The sequence below is a fragment of the Euprymna scolopes genome, chromosome 19, assembly GCF_053919585.1.
Source record: "Euprymna scolopes isolate OS-2025 chromosome 19, ASM5391958v1, whole genome shotgun sequence".
NCBI classification, from domain to species: domain Eukaryota; kingdom Metazoa; phylum Mollusca; class Cephalopoda; order Sepiida; family Sepiolidae; genus Euprymna; species Euprymna scolopes.
The window spans coordinates 22,629,378-22,657,006 of NC_136500.1; the positions used below are offsets into that span (position 1 = coordinate 22,629,378).

At 33.0% G+C, this 27,629-nt stretch overlaps 1 protein-coding gene across 1 annotated transcript in view; it reads right to left on the reverse strand.

Moving 5' to 3' along the window:
* Window positions 1-4,204, reverse strand: part of LOC145303487 (ubiquitin-related modifier 1-like) — a 79,275-nt gene extending 75,071 nt beyond the window's left edge. Inside the window, exon 1 of the mRNA XM_080144906.1 lies at window positions 4,117-4,204. Within this exon, the coding sequence (XP_080001032.1) occupies window positions 4,117-4,148 (32 nt within the window). The 5' untranslated portion in view covers window positions 4,149-4,204. The remainder of the gene's footprint in view (window positions 1-4,116) is intronic.
* Between the last annotated feature and the right edge of the window lie 23,425 nt (window positions 4,205-27,629).

The following is a 27,629-nucleotide window of genomic DNA, read 5'->3' on the forward strand; positions in this document are numbered from 1 at the left end:
TGACCTCCATAGAATGGAAATATGTCACAAAATTTAAGAAGGTTTTTTAATATAGATCCACAGAATATTGTGATAAGTGTTTCAGTGTGAACAGGTATGGTATAATAAATTATGGGGTTTATCTATTTTATTTTTACTTTCATCATATTTTTCTTTGGTTTTGATACCCCCAAATTCGAAGCTATCTCTTTCCTTTTCATAACCTATCATACTTTCATAATTCAGAGTCCATTTTCTGTAGGCTGTTTTTGAACCCAGTCAACGGCGGGTACTTTTGCTAGTATATATATATTTCACAAGTTTTTATTTCAGTTTTAATTCAAGCTAATGCGGCCAATTCATATGGATATATATTTTTGAAATCGCAACTTTATAATATACTAGCGGGGACACCCGGCATTGCCTGGGTGTTTGGAGGTGTAAAAGAAAAAAAAAAGTTTGGTAGGTAGATAGGCTCGAACCCGAAGCCTTGAGGTTAATAGGCTGAGGACTTACCGCCACACTAAGATGCCAGAGAACTGAGAATGTGTGAAATAAAATCATTAAAAAAAGTGATGTGAAAGGTACGTGTTTAATGAGGTCAAACATCACACCACAGTGAATGAAAAGTGGCAGGTGTGTGGCGAATTTAATTCCGCACTGAATTTTAACTGCAGGGTAGTTCTTTTGGGTTTGTTTTTTTTTTACCAAGTTTGTCTGGTTTTGTTTCCGCAACGTTTATAAGAAATATATGTCTATGAAATAAAATTATGGGTTTGTTTTACTATACATATAGATTTGAAAAAGTTGTCAAAAAGCAAATATATTACAAACAAATGTTATCAAAGACAAGATAAATTACTTTTCCATCTAACTGGATAATATTTGAGTGTTTTTATTTAATGTAATGTGTTTATCCGTCTCGAAAAACAGCAAACACATGTCAGAAATTCAAAGGGGAGATAAGACACATATCAGTACTTCAAATGTTTATTTCTTTATATGGTTACTACCGGGAAATATATTTGGTCTAATGTGTTGTTTTTACGTTTTTGGCCTCCTTATTTCTAACTGGAAGAAAGAGAGACAACTTTCATATAAATTTAAAAAATTTTTCATGTAAATTTAAAATCGCGGTCTTTTTCAAACCTTGCTTAAAAATATTCTTTTATTTAAAAAATGCATGAACTATAAAATATAAATATGGACAAATTCTTAACAATGAAGAATGGAAGCACCCATTTATTATTATTTTTATAGGTAAGTGATTTTTTGGAATTCATATATATTTTTATATTTGAAATAAGTTAAAATTTGTTGATTTTCTTGAAATCGTTTTTAAAGAAAACCGATTAAAAAAAAAATATTGCATATTTTTCTATTAAAACTTTTATAATTTTAAAATTTGGTCTTTGCTCCTTTTATTGAAAAAAAATTATGGTTTAAATTACATTTTTCAAGTAGTTATAAGCTTTGAAAGACAGCGAGTCTAATTATTTAAATTTTTATCACTCATTTTTAATGGCGACATCTGACACTGTTAGCGAACATGTATTCGGTGGGTTTCTAACAGTATTTTGTATAATTTGTTTGTTTGAACTCATTTTTCAAAACTTACCGCGTTCAACAGCAAGCATGCCACCATTTTTCTTTTTAAAATATATCGATAAACATTGTATGATTTTTGAACCGATTACACGTTTTAAAGTGAGTAAAAGCACTAAAAACTTTTCCAAATAGGTAGAAGAGTAACTTATCTTGCCTTTGATAACATTTATTTGTGATATATTTGTTTTTTTTTAACCACTTGGTCAATGTCAAGTTTCTTTCCACCTCCTCAAACAAACTTTAAAATGATGACTTTTAAAGGTTTTCGGTTGTGCTGAAAAGGAAAATCACATTTAATTTGGGGCAGATAAGTAGTTTTCATGATAAAGAAATTACTTTTTCAAAAAGTGGGGGATCACTTTCCTATATAAATTTAACGTAAAATGAGCACCCACTTTCTAACCACCAAGTAATTTCTTCATATAAAACAAATTGAACTGTGATATTCGTTTTCAGCACTCGGAAAACCGGCGTTGTTTTTTTACTAAGAGATTCGTTCATTTTTTCGTAATTTAGGATGCTAATAATGCTGTCAGTAAGCTTACACGAGCGGTTTACAAAAATATACTTTTGTTTTTCATTCTTTTTCTTTTTTTCAGATGGGTATTCAATTATAGAACTTGTATAGTTTTTTAACAGATGCGTCTGTAGTTTAATTAACCGTTTTTCTGTAAGTAAGGTGCCGACATTAACCGAGCAGAAGAATCGTTTAATATTTCACATATTTCACAAAAATTCTGTTTACATTAGGGGGTGGTGGAGGGGTGGGTAGTGTTGTGGTGGCCGCCACAACACCACCTGCCCCCTAATGTAAACAGAATTTTTGTGAAATATTAAACGATTCTTCTGTGAAATATTAAACTGCAGAAGCATCTGTTAACAACTATACTGTTCTATAATGAAAAAAAGAACGAAAAACAAAAGTATACTTCTGTAAACTTACTGGCAGCATAATTAGCGTCCTAAATTATGAGATGAAAAAATGAAAGAATCTCTTAGTAGAAAAAAAACAGTGCCGGTTTTCTGGGGTGCTGAAACTGAATATCACAGTTAAATTTGTTTATGATATGAAGAAATTACTTGGTGCTTTTCTTCTTTTTCGTATAAGTTTACATGTTCCACAAGATTCGTACGCCATGTGAAAAGGCAGTTTGCTACGTGAAGGCACATTCAACAACCGCCGTTTATGTTATTGCGTGCTCGTGCGTAGCGTAAACGGAAGCTGTAAAATATCGGAAAGTAGTTTGTGGGTTCAGGGGTTAATACTATGCAAACAGTAAATTTGCCCTAGGTTTGGTTATCAGATTCGGGTACTCATGCACTTATTGATCCGTGCTGAAATAATAACATTATTATTTAAAAAGCCATTCTTAACATGGAGAGGGGAGGGTGTTTTGAACCTATTCTGTACTTTAACTTTACAATTGAATACAAAAACGGTGCTAATGCACTTACTGACCCGCGCTATTTTTTAAACCGTATTTCCAAGTTTAATTAAAGTTTTATGATATGTTTTTTTATTCAATTGTAAGGTACTGAATAGGTACAAAACACCCTCCTCTCCCCATGTTAAGAATGGCTTTTAAATAATAACGTTATTATTTCATCACCGATCAATAAGTGCATTGCATGAGTACCAAAATATCATAAAACTTTAATTAAACTTGGAAATACGATTTAAAAAATAGCGCGGATCAGTAAGTGCATTAGCACACAGATTCGTTGTCAGCGACCTCGATTATCCCTAAAAAAACAAATTAGAGTGGTCGGTATTCTGTTGTAGCGTATCTGTAAAAAAAAAAAAAAAAAAATAGCGCAGAGATCTCTGAAGTCTCGACGATGACCCCAAAATAACACAAAGGTGCTAATGCAGAGAGTGATCCGCGCTATTTTTTAAATCGTATTTCCACGTTTAATTAAAATTTTATGATATGTTTTTTTATTCAATTGTAAGGTTAAAGTACAGACTAGGTACAAAATACCCTCCCCTCGTCATGTTAAAAATGGCTTTTTAAATAATAACGTTATTATGAGTACCAAAACAAAATACTGGTAGAAACCCACCAAGTAGATGTCACGGTAACGTTTATTATTTGCGTTTCTACCAGCGTTTTGCTTTATTTTTTTATTTTTGAGCCATTACCGAGCGTCAAAAATGTAAGAGACACATGTCGGGTCGGTACTAATAATGCACAATACGGTCCGTGCTGAAATAATAACATTATTGTTCAGAAATCCATTCTTAACATGGTGAGGTGATTTTATGAAACTATTGTGTACTTCCAACGTAATAAACAAAATATACCATAAAAATTGAATTTAATTTGAAATTTTTATCTAAAAAAAACTAGCACGGTCCGGTCCGGTCCGTATTCTGCATAAATTCCATTCACCTTTTGTACGAAGAATACAACGGTTGCAATAATTAGTATATTGCAAATTTCAAACAACGTTGCTATTGTTGATATCCTCAAAATGAATAAATTAATGAAGTATCAGATTAAAAACACAATTTATTTCTTTATTTACCTTAACTCCAACGTGACTGGAAGTTCCGCCATTATTTGAAAGATATCCGTCTCTCCCAAAACAGAAGAGCAACACGGAGTTATCCCCCTTTAATTTATTTTCAAAAAGTTTATATTTTTAATAAAAAAATACTTGGAAATGAAAATTTACTTGTAATCTAGATAAATGATTGGACATAAATTAAATTGAACAAAACACACACACACACACACACACACACACACATACATACATACATACATACATACATATATATATATATATATATATATATATATATATATATATATATATATATATAAAATTTTATGGATCTATTTCCAGCATTTACTTCGACAGTGCTCGCTCGATATGTAACTAGAGTTAGGTGATAAGATTTTAAAATATATATGCCAATTAAGCTACACAGATTTTTCAGTGTTTCATTCTCATGAGGATTCGGCAAGCTTTTGCATAGCATCGATGAAACAACATAACTGTGGCATTTTTTACAAGTTTAAAACAGAATTTTATTGCATATGGTTAGGGACTACCATTTTTATGTGAACTTTTCCAAACTGTACACATGATCTGGTGACGTCATCAATTGATCTGCTTGCATTCGAGCCATAGGAAACGTTTTTTTTTTTTTTTTTTTTTTTTTAACTATTATTTACTACTGTAAATAAATTTAATAGGAATTTATTTTACATTCAAATAGTTTACTTAAAAATTAAATTATCGAAATGTAAAAAAGATTCATCATTATCGTTAGAAATAATTAAGTAAAATCTATTTTTTTTTTTTAGTGGGGATAGAAAACATAACACAAAAATAAAATGTTACGTGACTTTTTTGACATCTACGGAAGAGCAGAAGCGACAATAAAATACTTTGTTAGTTCACTACACATGTTATTTGTTCATTTAAGTTTTCGATACTTTGGAACGATTTAAATTATTTGTATGAAAGAGCATCCCCACCTCCCCTGAAATCCTATTTTGGGAATAATTTTCCCTTTTACCAGTCCGACCACTTCATTACTACTAAAATTAAAAACAAACACTAACGAAAAATGTTGAGTTTTTAAAGTATCTAAAATTGGAAAAATTGTGTAAAACACAAGAAAAAAAATTTATAAAAATAATTTAACAACTTACTTTTAATAGATAATTTGGTTAGTTTTTAGTAAACACTAACAGAATAATCGAGTTAAGCCGTGAAGTTTTAGAACGGCGAACGCAACCGAGGAAGTGAATATGTTCCAATCAACCAGTTCATTTGGTTCAGTCCCAGCTTCCATATTTTATTTCATAAAACAAGACATACAAGAATATTGCAGTGCATGTACAAAAACTAGATTTTAACGCAATATTAATTTTGAATCGGTTTTAATCTGACCATAAAATAGGTGGCAAGAGCCATGTTTATATTATAAATTTATATTTAAAAAAAAATTTTCACACAATTAATTAAAAAATCTATGTTGTAGCGGACATTTTGAAATAATGGAATTTCAATCATTTGAATCTTTTAAAAATCAGTTAATTTTTAAGAAGTTATTTTTTCTTGGCAATTCAACTGATTATAGTTTATATGAATTAGGAAAAAACGGTATAAAAAAAAATCATAATAATATTAAATTTATATAAATTTCTTAATTGCAGCTTCAAGGTAAGCTTTTGTTCAATATGTGCATTTAAACTTTTAAAAATGAATATTTTTTACTCATTTGAACTCTTATGTTTCATAATAAACAGAAAATTCGATAGATTTAAATATATTTTATTCGAATTTTGAAAAAATAAACATGGGGGGGTGGACACCCATTAAAAAAATATTTCCCCTCATATATTTTACAGAAACTACATTTTATATGTAATTTTATTCTAGAATGGATAAGTATCGAAAATTTCACGAAAATCAGACCATTAGTTGATTTTTGCTAGATTTATTAAATACGGATATGTTTTCACGTTCGGAATGTCTACTACATCTATTATTTTAAAGCATCAATTATGTAAAGAAGATTTTCGTCTTGCAATTTCATTATTTTTGTACAATGAAAATTTTTTTTTAATTATTACTAGTCTATTTTGCCCTTCTTCTTTTAAATGGTACAAAAGTTATACTGATAATATTAATTTATAATAAAGTTACATCGTGTGAATTTCGGCAGTCCCTACATATTGTTCTTCTAAAGTCTCGTCACGTCCAGATTGCATTTTTGAAATTCACCAGCTGCGACAATCAGGTATTAGTAGAGTGCATTCCAATTCTTACTCTAGCTGGTTATTTGAACCTGAAGTCATAAAAACTTGCCAGTCATCTCATAATATGTATAGCAATAACATACTAAATTTTCAAGGGTCTATGACAATTACAAAAAGTTTGGAAACTTATAGAAGGGATCTCGTATGTGCATTATTTTTCGATATTTTAAATCCTTTCAAATGATTAAATCATTTCATTATGTTTTTCTTTTATCAAATATTATTTTCCAAAAATATTTTAAGTTGATTATTTCTAAAATCATCATATTACTTTCTAAAGAATATAAAAAAAAATCTGGGTTTATAAAGTAGTGCCAAAAATATTTTAAGTTGATTATTTCTAAAATCATCATATTACTTTCTAAAGAATATAAAAAAAAATCTGGGTTTATAAAGTAGTGCCAACCCCCTCCCCCACCACCTGTGGCCTGGTCAAAAAATATGCTTAAGCAGGAACTTTGAATTTATGCATAGTTTTTGAGTTTTTGTCTGTCTATTCAAGTGGAACAAACTCAATTTGGTTTTTACCTGGTAAAAATTGGAACTTGACAGGTGTAAGCCGACTTAATATGTAACTTCATGATATAATGGACTGATCCAACACCCCTCAAATGAATGGACTGTTACGTCTATAAAAAGACAAGCAAACTCTCCTCACGTGGGAGACAGAATTTAGTACTAAGCTGTCAATGAACGCTTAGAAATGTGTGTACCTTTTACCTAAATAAACCCTTTCTGTACAACCCCAGTAATGACTTGTTATTCATAATAATCTACGATATAACAACTGGCGACGAAGAATTCGAACGAAACTCACTAAAAAACAAAGCGAAGGAATAAGCACACAAGAAGATTAACGAGCATAAAACAAAAGAAATCCAAAGAAGGAAGAAGAAAAAAGAAAAACTTCGACAGAGCCAACATTTAAAAAGTAAGTGTTTCAGTCGGTTACGTTGCTAAAAAAAAAGAAATTGACATTTTGAAACGAACATTTTTTTTGAAAAGAATATTTAAAAAAAAAAAAAAGGAGTGTCCATTTCAAGTTTTATTCGGCTGGAAGTGTTTTTTTTTTTTTTTTTTTTTTCTTCTCTTCGGAAGGACATTGTGCTTTTAATTCATTGAATTTATATGACATATGAGTTAATCTTTTGTTTAATTGTGTGGTTTTGTGAAAAAAAAAAAAAAAAATTTTTTTTTAACATGGAGCAATTAGCGGAATTCACTAGAACTATGCAATCGGCATTGTTTGCTCAACAAAAACAAATGGAATTACTTCAGAAGCAGCAGTTGAAGCAAAGCGAAATACTACAGAGTATTTTAACGCAGCAGAAAGACTGTCGTTTCACTCCTGAAGGAATAGCAAATTCTTTATCCGAATTTGTATACGAGCCGACAAATGGGTTAACTTTTCCGGCATATTTTCGGAGATACGAAAATATTTTTTCTAAGAGATGTCAGTCTTGGACAGACGAAGAGAAGATTATCCTTCTTCTTCAAAAACTTGGATCTCAGGAAAATACAAAGTATACGAATTTTATCCTGCCAAAGAAACCTAAAGAGATTTCTTTTAGTGAAACAATAAAAATATTGTCAAACATTTTCAGTGAACGAGATAGTCTATTCTATACACGTTATAAATGTTTAAATATCACGAAGCAGGAGGACGAAGATTTTATTACTTATGCAGGGAAAGTGAATGCTCATTGTGAATCCTTTAAATTAAAAGACCTCAAAGAGGATACGTTTAAAAGTCTAATCTTTGTGCAAGGTTTAACAGCCTCTAAAGATAAGGATATTCGTTCAAGGATATTATCCATTATGAACCAAGACACAGAAATAACGTTACAAAAAGTTACAGAAGAGTGTCAGAAATTGTTAAATTTAAAGCAGGACAATACAAGCATCGAAGGAAAAAATTTTGAAGAAAAAAATGGAAAGGGTGATGAAATGTGCACACGAAAAATCCTGTAAGACATGTGGGGGAAAAAACCACTTCACTAAAGATTGTTACTTTAAATACAAAATGTAACAAATGTAATAAAAAAGGCCATAAATCAACGGTATGCAGGAAAGGAAAATACCGAAAAGCAGAAATAAAGACCATTGGTTCTAAAAATGAGTCTAGGTGTGATAAAAGAAAATATATTAAAATTAAAATTAATGGCTGTAATGTGAACTGTCTTCTAGATACAGGAAGCGACATAAGTATAATTGACGAAGTAACTTGGAAGAAAATTGGGTTTCCAAAGTTACAAAATACAAAAAAAATTGCCAGAAGTGTGTCTGGAAATAAACTAAAATTTAAGGGTGAATTTTTTACCAATGTGTCTCTAAAGGAGAATGTTGTGAAAACCAAGTTATATGTCGTACCGGGGAAAAATTCTAATTTGTTCGGTATAGACTTAATGATTCTTTTTAATTTATGGGGAAAACCCATAAGCTCATTTTGCAATAAAGTAAGTCTGGCGGGTTTAGAAAAGTCTAAACTACCAGGAAAGTTTATTGACGAATTAAAAAAAGACTTTAAAGAGGTATTCTCTGAAGGTTTGGGTTGCTGCACGAAAACGGAGGTGAAATTGGAACTAAAGGACGAAGCTAAACCAGTTTTCAAACCCAAAAGAAAGGTTCCATATTCAGCATTAGAAACTATAGAGAAAGAATTAAAGACTTCAAGATATTGGAGTAATAGAAAAAGTGGATTACTCTGAATGGGCTTCACCCACGGTTTACGTTAAGAAAAAAAATAATAAAATCAGGGTATGCGCGGACTTTTCGACAGGTCTAAATGATTGTCTCAAGGAGCATAACTACCCGCTTCCTACCCCAGAGGAAATTTTTTCGAAGTTAAGCGGAGGAAAAATTTTTACAAAAATTGATTTGTCTGAAGCGTATTGGCAAGTAAAAGTCCAGGAAGATTGTGCTAAGTACCTGACATTAAATACCCATAAAGGACTATTTTCACTAAAACGTTTGCCTTTTGGTTTAAAAGTAGCCCCAAATTTGTTCCAGCAAATTATGGATACAATGCTAGCAGGTTTGGATTTTGCTATGGCTTATCTAGATGACATCCTTATAAGAAGTAAAAATGTGGAAGAGCATAAAATCCACATTGGCAAAGTATTCGAGAGAATATCAAACTATGGATTGAAAGTGGCTCTCGAAAAATGTAATTTTGGGATGGACAAAATTGAATATTTGGGACAAGTGATTGATCGAAATGGTAGAAAACCTAATCCTAATAGGACTGAAGCAATCAAAAACATGCCTAGACCAGAAAATATAGTGCAGCTACAGTCATTTTTGGGACTAGCAAATTATTATAATTCTTATATCCCAAAGATGCATGAACTAAGAGCACCTTTAAACGAATTATTGAAAAAGAATAAAAAATGGCTCTGGACAAAAGAATGTGATGAAGCATTCCTAAAGATTAAAAAATGTCTGTTATCGGATTTAGCACTAGCTCACTACGATCCGAAAAAAGAATTAATTATAGCAGCAGATGCGAGCAAATACGGTTTAGGTGCTGTGCTACTACACAGACTCAAAGATGGATCGACTAAACCAATTATTCATGCCTCAAGGCTTTTGCTACCCGCAGAAAAAAATTATAGTCAGATAGAAAAAGAAGGTCTGGCAATTGTATACGCCATGAGGAAATTTCATAGGTTCATCCATGGAAGATTTTTTATATTGGAAACGGACCACAAACCTTTGTTATCGATTTTTGGTTCCAAAAAAGGAGTTCCTACTCATACAGCTAATAGGTTACAAAGATGGAGCATGATTCTGTTAAACGACAATTTTAAAATGAAACACCTAGCATCCAGCAAAATTGCACATGCAGATGGTTTGTCCAGGTTGATCCCAAATAAAACTGAATTACTTGAAGAAACTGTTATAGCTGCACTAAAAGAAGAAAATGAACTAACAGATATATTAATAAATACTGTTAGGGAACTTCCAGTAACACTTGAGGAAATAAAGAAAGCAGCAAGAACAGATGAATACATTAACAAGATAAAAAAACAAGTGGGACAAAAAGAAAAGAAGAGGAAAGGATTAACCGTTTTTCCATTTTCAAAGTGCGATGAAACTCTAATGTACGCAGATAGAGTGGTAATACCTCAAGTATTACAGAAGAGAATTTTAAAAGAATTCCACATGGGACATCCTGGAATCTCCAGAATGAAAGCACTAAAGAGAGCATATACGTACTGGCCTGGAATGGATCAGGACATAGAAAAAATGATAAAATTATGTAAGGGTTGCCAACTAGCAGCAAAAGCGCCGCCCATTAAGACGCAACCTTGGCCTAAAACAGATATACCATGGACGCGGATCCATATAGATTACGCAGGACCTCTAAAAGGATATTATTACCTGGTAATAGTAGATAGCATGTCGAAATGGCCAGAAATTTTTAAATTCAAACATCCTACAGTGGCAAACACAATAAAGGCGTTGGACGAGGTATTTGGGCGTTTTGGCGTACCAAAAACAATTGTTAGTGATAATGGCACCATGTTCAAAGGTCAAGAATTTAAGATCTACTGTGAGTCAATGGCCATAGAGCATGTCACAACACCAACTTATAGCCCTCGATCTAACGGACAAGCTGAAAGATTTGTCGATACTTTTAAACGAGCGTTAAAAAAGAACGATAACATCGACACGGAAGAAAAAAGTCTTCAGAAATTTTTAGCAGTATACAGGATAACGCCTAATCTGAATACAAATGCAAATTTATCCCCAGCGGAAATAATGTTTGCCAGAAAAGTGCGCTCTGTGTTTGACCGGTTAATTCCGAGTAAAAAAGTAAAAAAAAGTGTAAAAGATAATGGACGATTCAAGATATACAAGGACGGGGATAAAGTTTTTTTCAACAATTATCGGGCAGGGAAGAGTTTTGGGGAAGAAGGCATAATCTCAAAAAGAATTGGAAGAATGGTCTACATTATAAAAGGTCAGACATTTTCCCACAAAAAACATATAAACCAACTCAGACCCCGATATACTGAAATAGTTAAAAACAATGAAGTACCGATGGAAGTACTGTATGACATTTTTCACATAGAGCCTCCAAAAAAGGAAGCACCAGTAACTGAAAATACAAGTCACTCTCCAAAATCCAAAAATTCGCAAACGCAAATTTTAAGGAGAAGTGAAAGAAAAAGAAAAAGAACTGAATTTTTTGGACAAAGTCAAAAAAGAAAAAAATGGTGAAGCGAAATTCTAGGGAAGAATTTAGCTTGGGAGGAAGGTGATATAATGGACTGATCCAACACCCCTCAAATGAATGGACTGTTACGTCTATAAAAAGACAAGCAAACTCTCCTCACGTGGGAGACAGAATTTAGTAATAAGCTGTCAATGAACGCTTAGAAATGTGTGTACCTTTTTACCTAAATAAACCCTTTCTGTACAACCCCAGTAATGACTTGTTATTCATAATAATCTACGATATAACACTTCATTGCATGTGCAAATTACATTTATACATTTAACTAGGTTAATTTTTAAAGTTATGACATCAACGTATCTTTTAGTCATATGGTAGTAAATACTGCTGGAGCGCTACACTTTGCTACGATTTTAGCAGATGGCACCAAAGTCATATTTAAAAAGAAAAACTTTTGAAATCGCTATTATGTATTGGGCACAAAGAAAAATTGGCTCTATAACAATAACTGCAAACCCCGCATAAATCAAAATATAATATTTATAGTAGAGATTTCAAAAGTTTAAAAAATAATTATAATTTGGATTCAAATGTCATACATGTCAAGTTTGAAATTTGTAGACCAAAAATTTGCAATAGTTTAGTAGAGACTGTTTCTCACACAGAAAAGGTCATAATTATATATATATATATATATATATATATATATATATATAAAATTTTAGTCATTCTATGAATTAAACATTTTATGACGTGAAATGTTTGAGTTTCAGATCAAAGATTTTTATTATTCTATGTAAGACAAAGAATACATTAGAAATATTTTAACTCCTTATCCTATAGGATTTCGATGTCTACCATCTCTTCAGAGAAGAAAATATTAGCAAATGTAAATATTAGCAAATTCATTGAATGACTAAAATTTGAACTGAAACTCAAACATTTCATATCATAAATTTTTAAATTCATTGAATGACTAAAATTTGATTTATTTGCTCTATCTAGTATATCAATTGTTATTTAGGTGGGATAATATTTATAGAATATTACTTCCAGTAATATCTTGTAAGTCTTATAATCACAGGTTTCCATACCAGCTAATTGTTGGATAATTTTATTCTGAAGTTTATATATATATATATATATATATATATATATATATATATATATACTTCGGAATAGTTTTTATTTAACAACCAGTGGTTATGTAAACGTGAGATTGTAGGTTTACAAAATATTACTGGCAGTAATATTCTATAAGTTATCTCATCTAAATCAAAAATTGCTCGATATGCACGATAGAGCAAATAAATTAAATTGTAATTCAAAGAATTTCAAAAAACTCTCATTGAAATGAAATGAAGTGGTTGAGTTTCATATCAAAGAATTTTTATTATTCTAAGCAAGACACAGAATGTTTTAGAAAATTTTCTAAAACATTCTTTGTCTTGCTTAGCTTTTTGAAATTCTTTGAATTACAATTTAATATATATATATATATATATATTCCGAATTCCTTCTTAATTCACCTAATTTTGTTATATACAAATTGATGCAGTTTATACTACAATATCTAAACTTCAACCACCACCATCCATATAATATAAAGAAAAGAATCTTCCATTGTCTACAACATCGAGCAAAAGTAATATGTAGTAACAGCAGTACATGGACAAGAGAAACCACCACCAAAACAACTATCCGGAGAACATAACATCAGTTCCAAGAAATTTGAGTCAAACCCCAAAGGACACCATCTGAAAATGCATCACAGTTTGTATACCGTACATGAAGGGCTTGTCAGAAAACTTCAAAGAATATGTAATCCATATGACACCAGGACAGTGTTCAATAGCTACTCAACTCTCCAAAAGTATCTACAAGTCAATTCTTCTACAGAAAAAATAATGACTAAGAACTGTGTGAACGAGATTTCATGTGAATGTGCAAAATTGTACAAAGGTGAGGCATGTCGTTCTGCTAAAAGAAAGGTTAGAAGTACATAAAAAAAACTGTATGTGAAGATATTGAAAAGTCGAGTATGGCTGACCATATATAGAATATGGAGGAAAAAGGGAAACCATCTACCCCTATGGGATGAAGTAAAATTGCAGACAGAAGAAGGTGGGAAGATTACTCAAAGAAGCATATGCTGAGTAACGATCACCTATTAAGTAGACCCAGAATAGAATTTAACACAGTATGGAACCATTAATCTATAATATCAATCTGTGTGTGTTTGTATGTCCATTAAAATCTTTTGTCATCCACATCAAGCAGGCATGAACCTGGTATCGTTAGAAAGAGTGACCTTTCGGACACATTAAAATTAGAAGAAATCATCAATTATTTCATGTAGAAAATGTTGTATTGCTTGAAGGAGGGAGGGTCAGATAAAAATGTTGGTTTTGATGCTGTTTGTTAATCATGCATGCGTGAACAATTGATTTGTTGTTTCATTTTAAAAAGCTAAATTGACAACATCATAACATTGTGGTCTTATCAATAACGTGTTTGCTTATGCAAGTCCACATCCAGCACACTGCATTTTTTCCTCTATTTTGTTTTTGTATACAAATTTTGCTTTTGGTTTCGCTTCTGGCTGATGGCAACCAAGTCCCGTTCTTTTCTTTTTTTTTAATTTATTCTATTAATTAAAATATCACATTTAACTGTACTTTATGACCGTGCAATGCAAGCCTCCCCCCCCGCTAGTTATAAATAAAAGATAAAATCGCAATATATATATATATATATATATATATATATATATATATATATTGTGCATTTAGGCAGCATTCTTTCATTTAAACAAACCTTGTTAAAAACAAGAGATCCCATTTAATTAAACCTATTTCTATTATTTTCAATTTTTCTGATATTTTTAGTGTGTATATCGAAAGAATTAATATGTTCCATGTGTAGTTCAAAGTTTGTGCTTTTCATCTTCGAAGAAGACATCATCAGGAGAGCCGTGTGAATATTATTTGCGAGGGGGGGGCTAGAAGGTTTTTTATATAGTAGCAGCAGCAAATGCATGCAAGCTGGTGTTGCCCCGTATGGGAGAGAGGGGTGCCCAGTTTTGTTGCCAGGGCTGGGTCAAGTAGTGAGTGGAAGTGCTACAACAGACATTTGAGAGTGTTTTTGCTGAAGTGGAATGTGAGTGTGTCTTCCCCCTGATCCAGCCCAAGTGACCTATCTTTTCCGGGATCAGAATCAGGCAAGAAATTTTGGGCCCCTTTTGTACACTTGCACCCAAGGTACACCTTTTTAAAACCTACGTTATAAATACAAATTATTATTGTAATAAAGATATGGTTATTCGGAAGTATTACTGATAGGTCTAAGGGAAGCAACTCTATTTTGCTAAGAAGTGCGTTTAACTATTATGTATTTTAGCACATTAAAAATCTTACAAATTGAGAACACCTAGACACTAGGAAGGTGTTCAATAGGTTCAATAGAGAATTTCATTATCTAATAACTTAGTAAAATAGAGTAACTTGCCTTAGAATAATTAGTTATACTTCCAAACAACCAAAGATATTCCCTATTACGAATAAATTTTGTGGCAAACTTTTTAAATATTCGAGAATATTTATATTTTTTACACTAACAACAACATATTGCAAATTTATATAAATAAACATTTTACTGTTTTCAATATTGTAAATAGCAGAATTCTGTTGGTAAAAAGTTACACACACACATATATATATCTATAATATAAAGCTGAACGTCTGTGTGAGTGTGTTTGGTCACGATTAGGCTCCTATATGGTTGACTATTATAGAAAACTGATCACATATAATGATAGAAGATGTATCGATACACAGGAGTGGGTATGTTTGATCTGGCATAATGATGATTCATTAAAAATGTGAGGTCTGCATACGCGCCTAGTCCACAAAGTATGGAAATAAAAAATTTAATAATTAAAAAAAAAAACGTTTATAAGTGGTTTTGATATAGATGTACATAATAATACTTTGATAAGTATGTTTTAACTTGAATAGGGATGGTATAATAAAATTGTGGGGTCTGCGTTCGCGCCTGGCCTCCATAGAATGGAAATAGGCATAAACTTTAATAAAGACTTTTCATATCTATCTGCGTAAGTATACTTTGATAATTGTTTCAGTTTGAAGAAATATGGTATAATAAAATTATGGGGTGTTCGTTCGCACCTGACCTCGAAGCTATATCTTTACAACCCTTCCTTTTCATAACCTATCATACTTTCATAAATCAGAGTCCATTTTCTGTAGGCTGTTTTTGAACCCAGTCAACGACGGGTACTTTTGCTAGTATATATATATATTTGATAAAAAGATTAAATTAACTTTTTATCGAATATCCAGCCATATTAACGCGGACTCCGACTAAACAAGAAAGAAAAAGAAAAAAAAAAAAGAAATGAAAGAAAAAAAAAGAAAAAAAATGAAAGAAAATAAAAGAAAGAAAAAAGACAAAAACATTTGGGCCCCAGCCAGATAAATTCGTACACAATGCACTTAAGGATCGCGAAGCAATAGAAAAGACTAGGAGGAAAGTCAAAAACCACAGTAGAGAGACAACCTGGATAACCAACTGGGTCCTACTTAGGAGAAAACAAGATGGAACGATACAAGGCCGAACGTTTCTCACTCAGATGTGATCAAGAGCCCTGGTAATTATGATAATGTCATGATCATAATGACACAAATGGTGTGTTCAATAAATTAAGAAACCATTTGCAATATATATTTTGATTCATCATTAAATATCCCCCACCCAAGTGTTGATGTGTCACAATGCACATAAATCAAACGAGTAAAAAAAACATCTTCAAATTAACAATAATTAATTCCTAATTCCAAACTTTTATCAATTATTTAGAGTTATAAGAATGGATTTAAAAACAAGAATTGCTTCCCTTGCAATTTTTGTATGAGTTATCTCCCTTACACGAATATCAAATGAGTATTTTCACTAAATCGTTGCGCGTGAAAACTTTTTATTACTGTGTCTTAAGTAGGTTCAAGCAATTTAAGAGGTATTTAGTTCTCTGTCACTGCAAGAACTGTTCCAACAGGGTCGGAAAGTGGGACTGAGAAGTTAGCGCCCCGAGGAGGGTCACCCTCACTTGCAGAAAGTGCCTGGGCAACCACCTTTGTCATTCCTCTGTAAGGGCGGGCGGAGGCGATTAGCAATAAACTAATCCCTCTCAAAGAGAGAAGGCAAAACCTGGGAAAATGAACCTCCTAGAACTGCACAGAACCAGCATTACTCCGCAATGAACAGGAACCAGGTCATTATAGGAATGATTTAATCTCTATTGTTTTTTTTTTGGGGGGGGGGGGGGTTAGTGAAACCTGATAGAGCCTATGGTTTTGAAAACCCGTTTATTATATTTTTTATATATACGTTTCTGATTTCTTTTCATCGTGTTTGAAAGATTATATTCTCTAAAACGAAAAATGTAAAAGTTATAATGAAACATGTTTTCACGGCGGCTCTGAAAACTCGGATATTCAACTAAATTTGTAAGCTTAATAAAGAAATTGTAAAAATCCCCTGAAAAATAAATATTAATTTTATTGAACTGTTTCGAAGATAATTAGTAAAGTCTTAAAATACTGAATTCTTTGTTTTTACTAAAAAAAAAAAAAAAAATGTACAGTCGACAGATCGATTTGTTAAAATATGTTGTTTTAAGCAAGAACAATATTGTATACTAAATTGCCATGCCGAAAAAAATTACGAAAAATTGAGTAGGAATATAAATTTCTAGATAAAAGTAATTTTTATGGAAAATTGGGTAAAATCGCATTTTTCTTAGACGTTATAAAATATGCAGTAAGAAGCTAAACACAGGGGAATAACTCTGAAAGGAATATTTTAGATTATTTGTGTCATAGCTGCAATATTTATTGTCCATATCGAAAGACTTTTTTTTTTACTACGTACGTAATATTGCTTTTTGCTTATAAAGATATATTAAAAAAAATCGATTTTTCGACTATAGCTTAATAAGCACCAAAAATTTATTAATTATCCCCCCCCAAAAGCGAGTGTAGCAGAAACAAATGGGGCTTTTTTCTTCCTTGAATCAATGCCTATTGCCTCTCCCCTGTGCTATTCGGCCACATCTTGACCAGTCAGGGGTACGGCGCATTGATACTTCCTATCTCCAAAGGAAATCGGCCAGCATCCGGTTTGAAGAAGAACAACTCATTCTTACGCAGAGAGACACCAAACGGAACGGACCTCCTTTTCTTCTCTCTCTCTCTCTCTCTCTCTCTCTCTCTCTCTCTCTCTCTCTCTCTCTCTCTCTCTCTCTCTCTCTCCACCTCGGTGTTATCTCTACGGTATCGATGATTCCACAGGAATAACTATCACGATAATACCAGGTGCCGGAGTCCAGCTTTCTACAAGGAAAATACCACATTCTACTCAATAAACCTTTTCTGTGTTACATTTTATGAAGTTGTTGCGTTTGTCATTTCAGAAGCTTGTATCGAATTATTTATTTCATTAGGGTGTGCCCTAAAAGCATTACAAACCCTAAACGAGTTTAGTAACAGAAACCAACCTCCACTGGATCAAAACAAATGAAAAGACGACGCGCAGAATTTTTATGGAGGTTCAAAATGTCAGAAATTCAATTTTATTCTTAAATTAATAGAAAAATTGAAACATTATTATACCTTAATTTCTATATTTTTGAAGATTATAAAAATATTCATTAATTGGCTCTCTTGCAGTATGTCATTTGATTGGCTATTGAAAATAACATAATTATTGTAAAAGAATTCCTAAAAAAATGGAATTATTGTTAAAGAATTTAATCATTGTTTAATTATTAATTACTTAATAATTATAGAAATGATAAATATTGTTGATATGTCCTAAGGGGGCTTATTATTCGGACAATCAAAGATAAAGTATTCCGTGAGAGGAATAAATAAATATACACTGTGGTTGGAATACTAAAAGATAAGTTTATTTACGTTTTGCAAGGGTCCGGTGAAATCCGGTGACTCGGTTCCTTATGTAGAATGTTCCGGGTTGGTTACCTATCTCCACATAACAATTGTAAAAGTGGCGCTTCTCGGTCAAAGAACTTAAGTAAACTTTTCTTTTCCAATTTTACTTCAATACAAAAAAAGGTTTCGCAAAAAAAAAAAAAAAAAAAAAAAAAAAAAAAAATCCAAAGTTGCTTTAATTCGAAAAATGTTTCATTTAAAGTATTTATTTGTTCGAAAAAAAAAATAAATAAATAAAAATAAATGAAAAAAACAAAAAACAAAAAAAAAAACAACAAAAAAAAACAATTTTACTTTATAAAAATCCAATGTTGCTTTACTTAAAATTATATTTTTTTATGCAGACTTTTAAATGTTTTTACGATTATATAGTGATACATTTTTTTTTGGGGGGGGGGGGCAAATATTTTTCTGTTTGGAAAAAAAAATCGAGTCAGGTATTTCTCCGTATATTAATATGTATCTGAGAACAATGTAATTTCTAATTATGCTTATTTGCTTTTTTCTATATTTAATAAAATTCATGCAAAAAAATTCCTGTATTTAAGATAAATCATTAAATAAAAGATATTCTGTTTTCTATTATTGTTTTAATTTATTTTTATTACGTCAATTTCAATATTATTTCGTTTTTAATTTTTAGATTCTTTTACAATAATTACGTCATTTTTAATAACCAATGAAATGATACCCTTACAGTCGGTGTACCATCAACTATGTCCCCGTAGATTCCTGATATGTTGGTTTATCTAATCTGCAAGCGGGTTCATTAATTTAGGTAATCCTATTTTGTTGTAATCAAAAGGAAATGCTTATTTAAATAGATTATTTTTCAATTAAGATTTGTAACGCTTGAATTTAACTTGGTATTAGTTTTAAGTTCAGGAACATTTTTAACGATAGCCAACAGTATTATTAGTTAAAAATTCCCAAATTCATTAATATTCTGAAAATATTGATGAAGTCTGTTTATCAATGTTTGAAATCAAACTTTTGTAAAATGTCTACATTGTGTAGAGGACTGGTGGATATATTATACATATCCCCCAGTCGTACAAAATAGGAAAAATGAATTGAATTGAGAAAGGAACGAACAACGCGTTTATTGAAATAAATGAATTAGAATTTATTTCGCGAAGAAACAAATAAAAGAAATGGTACAGCACGTGTTTAGTTTGGCGCGCGTCTCTCGCAGTTAGCTGGTGAGAGGGAAAGTCTATTGTTGTAGAGAGAGATAGAGAGAGAGTGAGAAAGTCAATCCAGTTTGGCGCGCGTCTCTCGCTGTTAGCTGGTGTGGTTGTTTCAAAAACGGAGTGTGTTCATAAAAAAGGTATTTACTTACGCGTGAAAAAAGCGTTTACTCTTTTTTTTAGGCTGACATTTGTTTTTTTTTTTTTTTTGTGCTGACATGTGCAATGAGTTGCTTGGACAATGAAGTGAATTGTTCGTTTGGAAGGAAAATTTTGTTCGTGTTGACATGAGTCTTCGCAAGTGAGTCTGCGATAGTGTGTGTACATTGCCTGTACAGGCACTTGTTGCGCATTCATTCGTGTTGAATGGTGAGTGTCCAGTTGCCGGCTGTCAACGAAACTTCCAGTTGTGAGTTTATCAGTGTGCATGGTGCACCTCAACTCGTATTGTTGATTCAACTTCTTCCTATGTGTTAATAGGGATGTCCTGTTATTGTTACTTTGTTGTTGCCTCTGTTGTGCAAGAGAGAATGTGTATAGGCCCATGTGATTTTGCTCCTCATGTTTGTTGCAGGGTAATGTCAGGAAACCGTGAAAAATGTTTGTCGAGCTCGAATTTTTCTTTATATTCGGTATGAAGTCGACAGCTCCGTGTTTACTTTTCTGCTGAGTCTGACGAGGGGTTTCGTCATTGTTGTTGGTCCGCTGCTGGAGAAATTCTTTTTCGTCGCCGTCTGTATACCCAACATTGCTTGTGTTTAGTCAAATAACGGGGTGATGTGCCCGTTGTCTGAAATGGAAAAGAGTTCTGGAAAAATGAGGTCAATTAGCGCGAAGAGGAAAAGGGGGTTCAATGCCATTGTTGCTTGTTGAGATTCTTGTCGGTAGTAGTTTACTTGTTGTTTTTCTTTGTTGAAAAGTTCGTTTTTTTGTTTATCAAATAAAATGCGCGTCTCACTCAAAACAATTTATTAAAAAAAATGGGGTCACCATGCGTGTTTGTTTCATGTCGGTCGATCGCAAGTTTGTTGTGAGACTTGTGGCATAGAAGGAAATGCGTGTTCATCTCATGTTCGGGTGTCACCATCGTTTGTTGCAGACCAGGATATAATAATCCTAACTCGCTATAAAAAGAAAATAATGAAATGAATGAAAGGAAGGAAAATAAACTCAATGGCTGAATAAAATAAATATGTCATTTATTTTCTGTTGAAAATATATGGTTTAGGTGGAACATGTGTTCAGTCCAGTCGTTGACGACTATGTGCATGGAAAAAGAGGAATAAAATAGGGGAAAGAGAAATGGCAGTCCAGCATGTAGAAAAAGAAAGAGAGAGAGGGTTGACCTCAGTAAAGCCGCGCATGCATGGTAGCAGTTGGCCATGTGGAAGTGTCTTCAGGCCACAAGCTGTGGACGCGAACTTGTCTGGTTGACGAACCAAGGCAAAAGGGAAGAAAGAGAGGAAGTTGAACGTTGTTGTTGACTTTTATACCGGGGTCAGTGTTCTGACTGCACATATCTGGATTTCACTTAATAGGGAGTGACGTCACCAATGTGTGCATGCTTGCGCACGCGAGCGTGGATGTGTATATACGTGCGTGTGTGTGTGCGTATGTGTGTGCATACATGTGGGTGTGTGTATGTGAGGAAAAACATGTTTGAACAATTGTCAATTTTATTTTTTAATTTTCTGTTACGTGATGACTCGATGGAATTTATCCTTTTTAAATAAAAGTAAAAATCCATTTTAAGTGTGAAAAAAACCCCAATTAAATTCACATATTATATTTACAATTTAATCATTGAAAACAAAAGAATAAGCTAAAGCAATTATTTACTGATAAGGAAACAGAATTCGGCGAGTGGGATGCAAATCCTGTTTTTGTTTTTTTTTTTTGTTCATTTTTACAATGTTGCCCATCTGTACTTCACCAAATGAATCTTTAGTAGAAATAATCTCATGTGTAAAACTATTTTTTTCTTAGTGATCGTGGGTCTTAATTTTTTTATTTTTAAAGATCATGAACACAAATTTCTTATGCTGATGTTTGCACGTTCATAAATACAAGGAAAATATTATATTTGAAATTTTCACAAAAATTCTTATTAAAGTCACATGAAATATTTTTTGCAGTTATATTAGTTTTTGGTGAAAATATTGAATGTACAAGGCTTAATTCAACGATGATATTATTAGTTCGGGAAATTAATGTTTCTTCAAGTTATATTGATTTTATTAACACAAACTTTAGGGGCATTTTGCGTAATGTTGCTGAAATATTAAAAAAAAAAATTAACATCTACAATGCTTTATTTTCATTAAAAAAAAAAAAAAAATTCATGACTTTGCTGCAGGGCCAGTCGTTCAGAGACAATGGAACCAACAACTAAAAATGTAGACACGGGCAAAAAGTAACAGCAAAATGGCAAAGAAGAATGACACTGAGAACGGAGGATCAGTGTTAAGGAACGGACGGTCGGTAGGGAGCCAGGCATGAGTGAGGTTGCAGATCAGAGGAACAATGTGTGAGCGAGGTAGCAGACCAGAGGTGCAAGGTGCAAGAGAGGTTGCAGGCCAGAGGAACGAAGTGCAAACAAGGTTGTAGGCCAGAGGAGTGAGGTGGCAGGAAGGCTGCAGGAGCAAGCTGGAGGTACCAAGGGCTGGAAGGCTGCAGGAATGTGCAGGAAGCTGCAAGCGCTGGAAAAAGTGAAGTTTGCTGCTGGTAGGTCTCAGGAAGCAAGCAGTAGGGAATCGCATTTGTGAAAAAACTTAGTCCTGATAAGGGCTGTTTGAACTGTTGCTGAGACGGCTGCTGTAGCTGCTGCTGGAATTCTTCGGCGCTGGTGGATTCGGTCGACATGACTGGTAGCATCAGTCGTCGCTTTGGGGGCCTCCTCGGTTGGACCTGACTTGGCAAAAACGAACTGTATTCATTTGGCCAGCGTGATGTTAGTGAAGTCGCTTCCAATAAGACAAACAAACAACTCTAATTCTAGAACGAAATTTATGCAATCAAAAGTAGATTGTGAGTTTGTTGATTCCATTTAAATTAATTTTGTCTTAAAAGTAAAAATGTCAATTGCCTGTTTTGTTGGCGTTTTGTTGATATATTTGAATTCCAACGCGAAATCGATGATGAAAAGAGAAAGGGAAGGTCAATGTATTCACTGAATCTGGAGATGTTCATACGTTAGCTCGCGCTGGCCAATCGCGTCCTTTCTTTAAGGTAAGGGAAATGCCCAGAGAACAGCGGAGGGGGGGGGGGCGAAGAAAGAAAGAAAAAATGGAAGCGGTGATTTTGAAACCGCGACGTTTGTTTGGTAATTAAAAGTTTAGTAAAGGTGTTTTGTTTACACATTTACATTTTAAATAAGATTTTAAAAGGTTCTGTGATCTTTAATTAATAAATGAAATTTAATTAAAATTGGTTTATTTCCTGACTTTTGGTGAAGCTATAAGTGAAGGGATTAAAATGTTTATACATTTTGGGGAATGACTATTCATTTCGCACGTAACAAGTCTTAAGAAACTGAAGAATTCTAATCCAGTTTTAATTTCATTTTGTTTTTTATTATAAATAATTTAATCACCCTTGATTAGCTGTAGATGTTCAAACAAAAATCTCTACTATTATATAAAAAGGAACTGTGTGTGTGCGTGTGTGGGTGGGTGTGTGTGTGTGTGGGTGTGTGTGAGAGAGAGAGATATGGAGAGAGAGAGAGAGAGAGAGAGTTCCTCGGCTGGGCCGATTTTTATGAAATTTCACACAAATGTACTTCATGTATCTGGCAGAGTTCTTAGATAGGCTTTGTATTGAAAAGCCTGCCATAAGTATTGATAATCAATAATCAGAAAAATCTGATGAAAGAAGGAACAGGGGATTTTGTCTAATGTTAACGCCTTATACAGCCTAAAATCACAGGTCACAGGTGCATTTAAAAAGTTTTATTACCGTACAAGCAGAAAGGCCTAGTATATAAAATCAACAGTAGTTTCTTTGATATGACAGGGGCGCATTCTAAATGAATTTTTCTGTTTTAGAGCACAATTAAACTATGGTACTTGACCATTTCATTGTAAACTAAAATTCAAGCCATTATCACCACACTAGTGGAACAAGTCATCTCAGTATTCCATAATACTATTTCACTTAGTGATACAAACACCAAAATTGGCACAAATGACGTTCGGAACATACATTTTAAGAAAAGAATGTTAACCATCAGAAAATTCAAGGTGGCTGCCAGTTTTCAAGATGGCTGCAGAAGCAAACCTGACAAATTTCAATTTTTGAAGAGGAACTCCGATTAACTTAATTTCTTTATGGTTCCAAAATGAAATGAATGCATTCTCATATAATTAAGCCAATTATGCCAATGTTGTAGTTGTGACCAAAAGAGAGAACGTCTTGTCAAACAAATCCATCAACTTTTAAGGTCTACAACCTTGCAATCATGAAGAAGCTGACTCCAGGATTTTCACACACATAGTTCATGCAGCCAAACAGAAGACAAAGTCTGTGTTCATCAAGGCATGCGACACAGACATCCTTGTCATAGCATTTGGTGTCTTTGCGAATCTTCAGAATGTTAGCTTAGAAATGCTTTGGCTAGAATTCGGTCAGGGACAGTCTATTAGATGGTTCCCAATTCATGACTTGGCGATTAATCTCGGCCAAGAGAAATGTAGTGACATGCTCTTCTTTCATGCCTTCACTGGTTATGATGTGGTCTCGACTTTTCGAGGTAGAGGGAAGATAATTGCATGTCAAACATGTGCAGTTTGTCCTGAAGTGAGCCTAATGTTCAGCAAACTGAGTCAGCATCCACCTACCATAGAAGATGCTGATCTCAACGTTCTCGAGAAATTTGTTGTCACTATGTATGACAAACACAGTAACATTACCAAGGTTGATGAGGCAAGACTGCACTTGTTTGCTCGGAAGCAAAGACCTAATGACTTCATTCCACCAACTAGTGCATCTCTTGTGCAGCATGTTAGATGACCTGCATTCCAAGCTGCTTGCATAATGCGCCAGTCAACAAAATGTACAATGCAACCTGAAAGTCCTGGCCACTGGAGCTGGCAAAAAAAGGTGAGGCCTGGGAAATTCTCTGGTCAACCCTCCCACCCATTGCTCAGCCCTGTCAGAAACTGACAAAATGTTGTTGCACGGGTGAATGTTGGGAACCATGCAAATGTTATCGCTACACCCTGAAGTGCACACTAATGTGTAGCTGTAAATGCAAAGAGTAAAGCAATGATTCAGGTTAAATTCAAGCGTCATTTCAGTCTGTTGTAGCATATTGTGCTTCTGTCACAACAATTTGAGATACCACATCGGTAACTTCACTGAGACAGTGATAGTTCATATAATTGTCATCATATCACTATAACGCTTGATGATATTGAAATTTTTTTTGCAGAATTCGATTCCTCGTGTCATAAAACATATATTTTGATGTACAGATCATCAAAATGTCATTAGTTTCACAATATTTACTGCAAATACTGTTCGTACTGGTACAAATATCGGCCATCTTGGAAAATGGCCACCATTTTGTTTTTGAAGTTGGCTAACGTGCTTTTCTGAAAGAGGGAGTTCTGAAGCATCTGTGTGCTAATTTTGGTGCTTGTATCACCAAGTGAAAGATAGTTTCAGCAATCTGCCCCATTAACAAGCAGAAAGATTCAGCATATAAAATCAAGAGTAGGTTCTTTGATATGACAGGCGTACGTTCGAAATGAATGTTTTTGTTTAGAGTACAACTGAACTATGATACTTGACTTTTTCATTTTAAACTTGAATTCAAACCATTATATATAAAAATAATTTTATAAAATCAACAGTAGCTTCTCTACAGTGCAATGTAGACTACAATGTATTGTGGACTCAATCACTGTGGGAATGGATATGAAGCTTCCTCTCAGTGCACTGCGATGGGTTCGCAACTAGAGCAGGCAATTAATTGATTTGATTGAAAAAAAATAGCTGATTTCACTGATTTCGATTACAATAAAATATGGCAGTGTCAAAGTATGTTGATTATCATTTAATTCCGGCAACGTTGGGTATCCCTGCCTGTATAAGATAACTTCTGAATATAATCATAGTAATTCATTTCCCCTTAGCTTATGAAGTTTAAACATATCTCTAATCCACTTATCCTTTAAATAATAAACAATCCCCAAATTAAAGAGACAGTAATAGTAGTTATGCGAGATTTTAGAAAGTCATTTTATAACATTCACTTAAAAATGATTTTCTTTATAAAAATAAAATTACTTGATCAATATATGTAATTTTGGTGTACACTGTTTTCTTGGGTATGTACTAGTGTTGGGACGATTAACCGAAATTAGAATCGGGAATTGGAAATATCGGAACATTTGGGGGTAATGGAATTGGTATCGGAATCGAAAAGGTTAATGCCTAGTTTCCAATGTCAAAAATGATGCCTTTAATTGCTTATTTTTAGTTTTAACTTGTTTAAAACTTTATTTTCCACAGCTCATATTAATGTTGAAATGATATTTATAGAGTTGACACTACCAGTAAATTTAAAATCTATAAATCATTTTAAAAAGTGCATGTCTCAGGCTTGTGAAGATATATGCTTATAATACATGAGTTTTTACGGTAATCTGAAAAATAAAAATTTACAACTACATATTAATAGGTTTTAAAGGAATTGGAATCGAAATCGGTAATTATATCGGATTTGGGAATTTAAGACAACACTGGTAATTGTATCGAAATCAGGAAAAATATTTGAACCGTCCCATCACTAGTATATACATTACACAGATTTTTTTTTTGCATTTTTTTTTTAATATAGAGGGAATACTGAACAAGCACCCCATTTTCCATTTTCTTTAGTGACAATGAGTCAAAGTAATCGACTGCACAAAAGAAAATTTTCCAGCAGGAGGCATCCATATTATGCTTTCCTTACTTCTTAAGAAGAAATTCTGACCCTTCTCAAAACTAACTTGCAAGCTAATTATGCTAGTTTAAATTAAACTAACAGGAAATCTTTAAGAAATATGGAAAAAATATTAGTGTACATCAAAATTAACGGGAAATAATCTATAATAGTATTTTTATATTATTATTTAATACATTTACATATTATTTTGATTCTTCGGGCTACTGTTCTCACATTGAATGTCAATTTTCACAACATTTCGGTCGATGTAACCTCAAAACTTCTTCAGGTGTATCTTGTCAGAATCAGGAATCTTTCTGTCAAACCTGGGAATTTGATCGGAATTTTGAAGAAACCCTTTATTTAATCCACGGGGGTAGTATGCTCTCATTCCGCCAGCCATGACTGGATAAAAGTTCTAAGTAATTCGCAATTACGTTTTCAGTCGCCCACACTGAAGATTGAACCTTCAATTGTCAGAAAAATGTGACTTTTACAACTGAACTTTTACAAGTACTCTTGGAACAATTCTAGTACAAATTTTAGGAGCCTGAAACCTGTCATATACTCAATAGACAATGATTTGCAGTATTTCTTAAATTCTTTTCCTGTGGATCTTCCCAGCACTTGCACATTTGTCCAGGCCAAATTTCATTCTAATATATTTGAAGAAAGTATGTACAACCTGTAAACGTTGACTTCAGTTAGTGTCTCAGCTGGCACGCAGCTTGAGATCATCTATGAAGAGCAGATGGTTGGCTTTTGTTGGCAGTCTTGGCTTAGGGACTTCAAAATTTACTCAGTAGCTTACATAATGAGACAGCAGATTGGTTTGTATTTATTAAGACGTTATTTTTCGCTCGTTTTGGGTATGAGGATTGTATTGCTTTTTACTAACCATGTTGGTGTCACTTCTTCACTCATAAACAA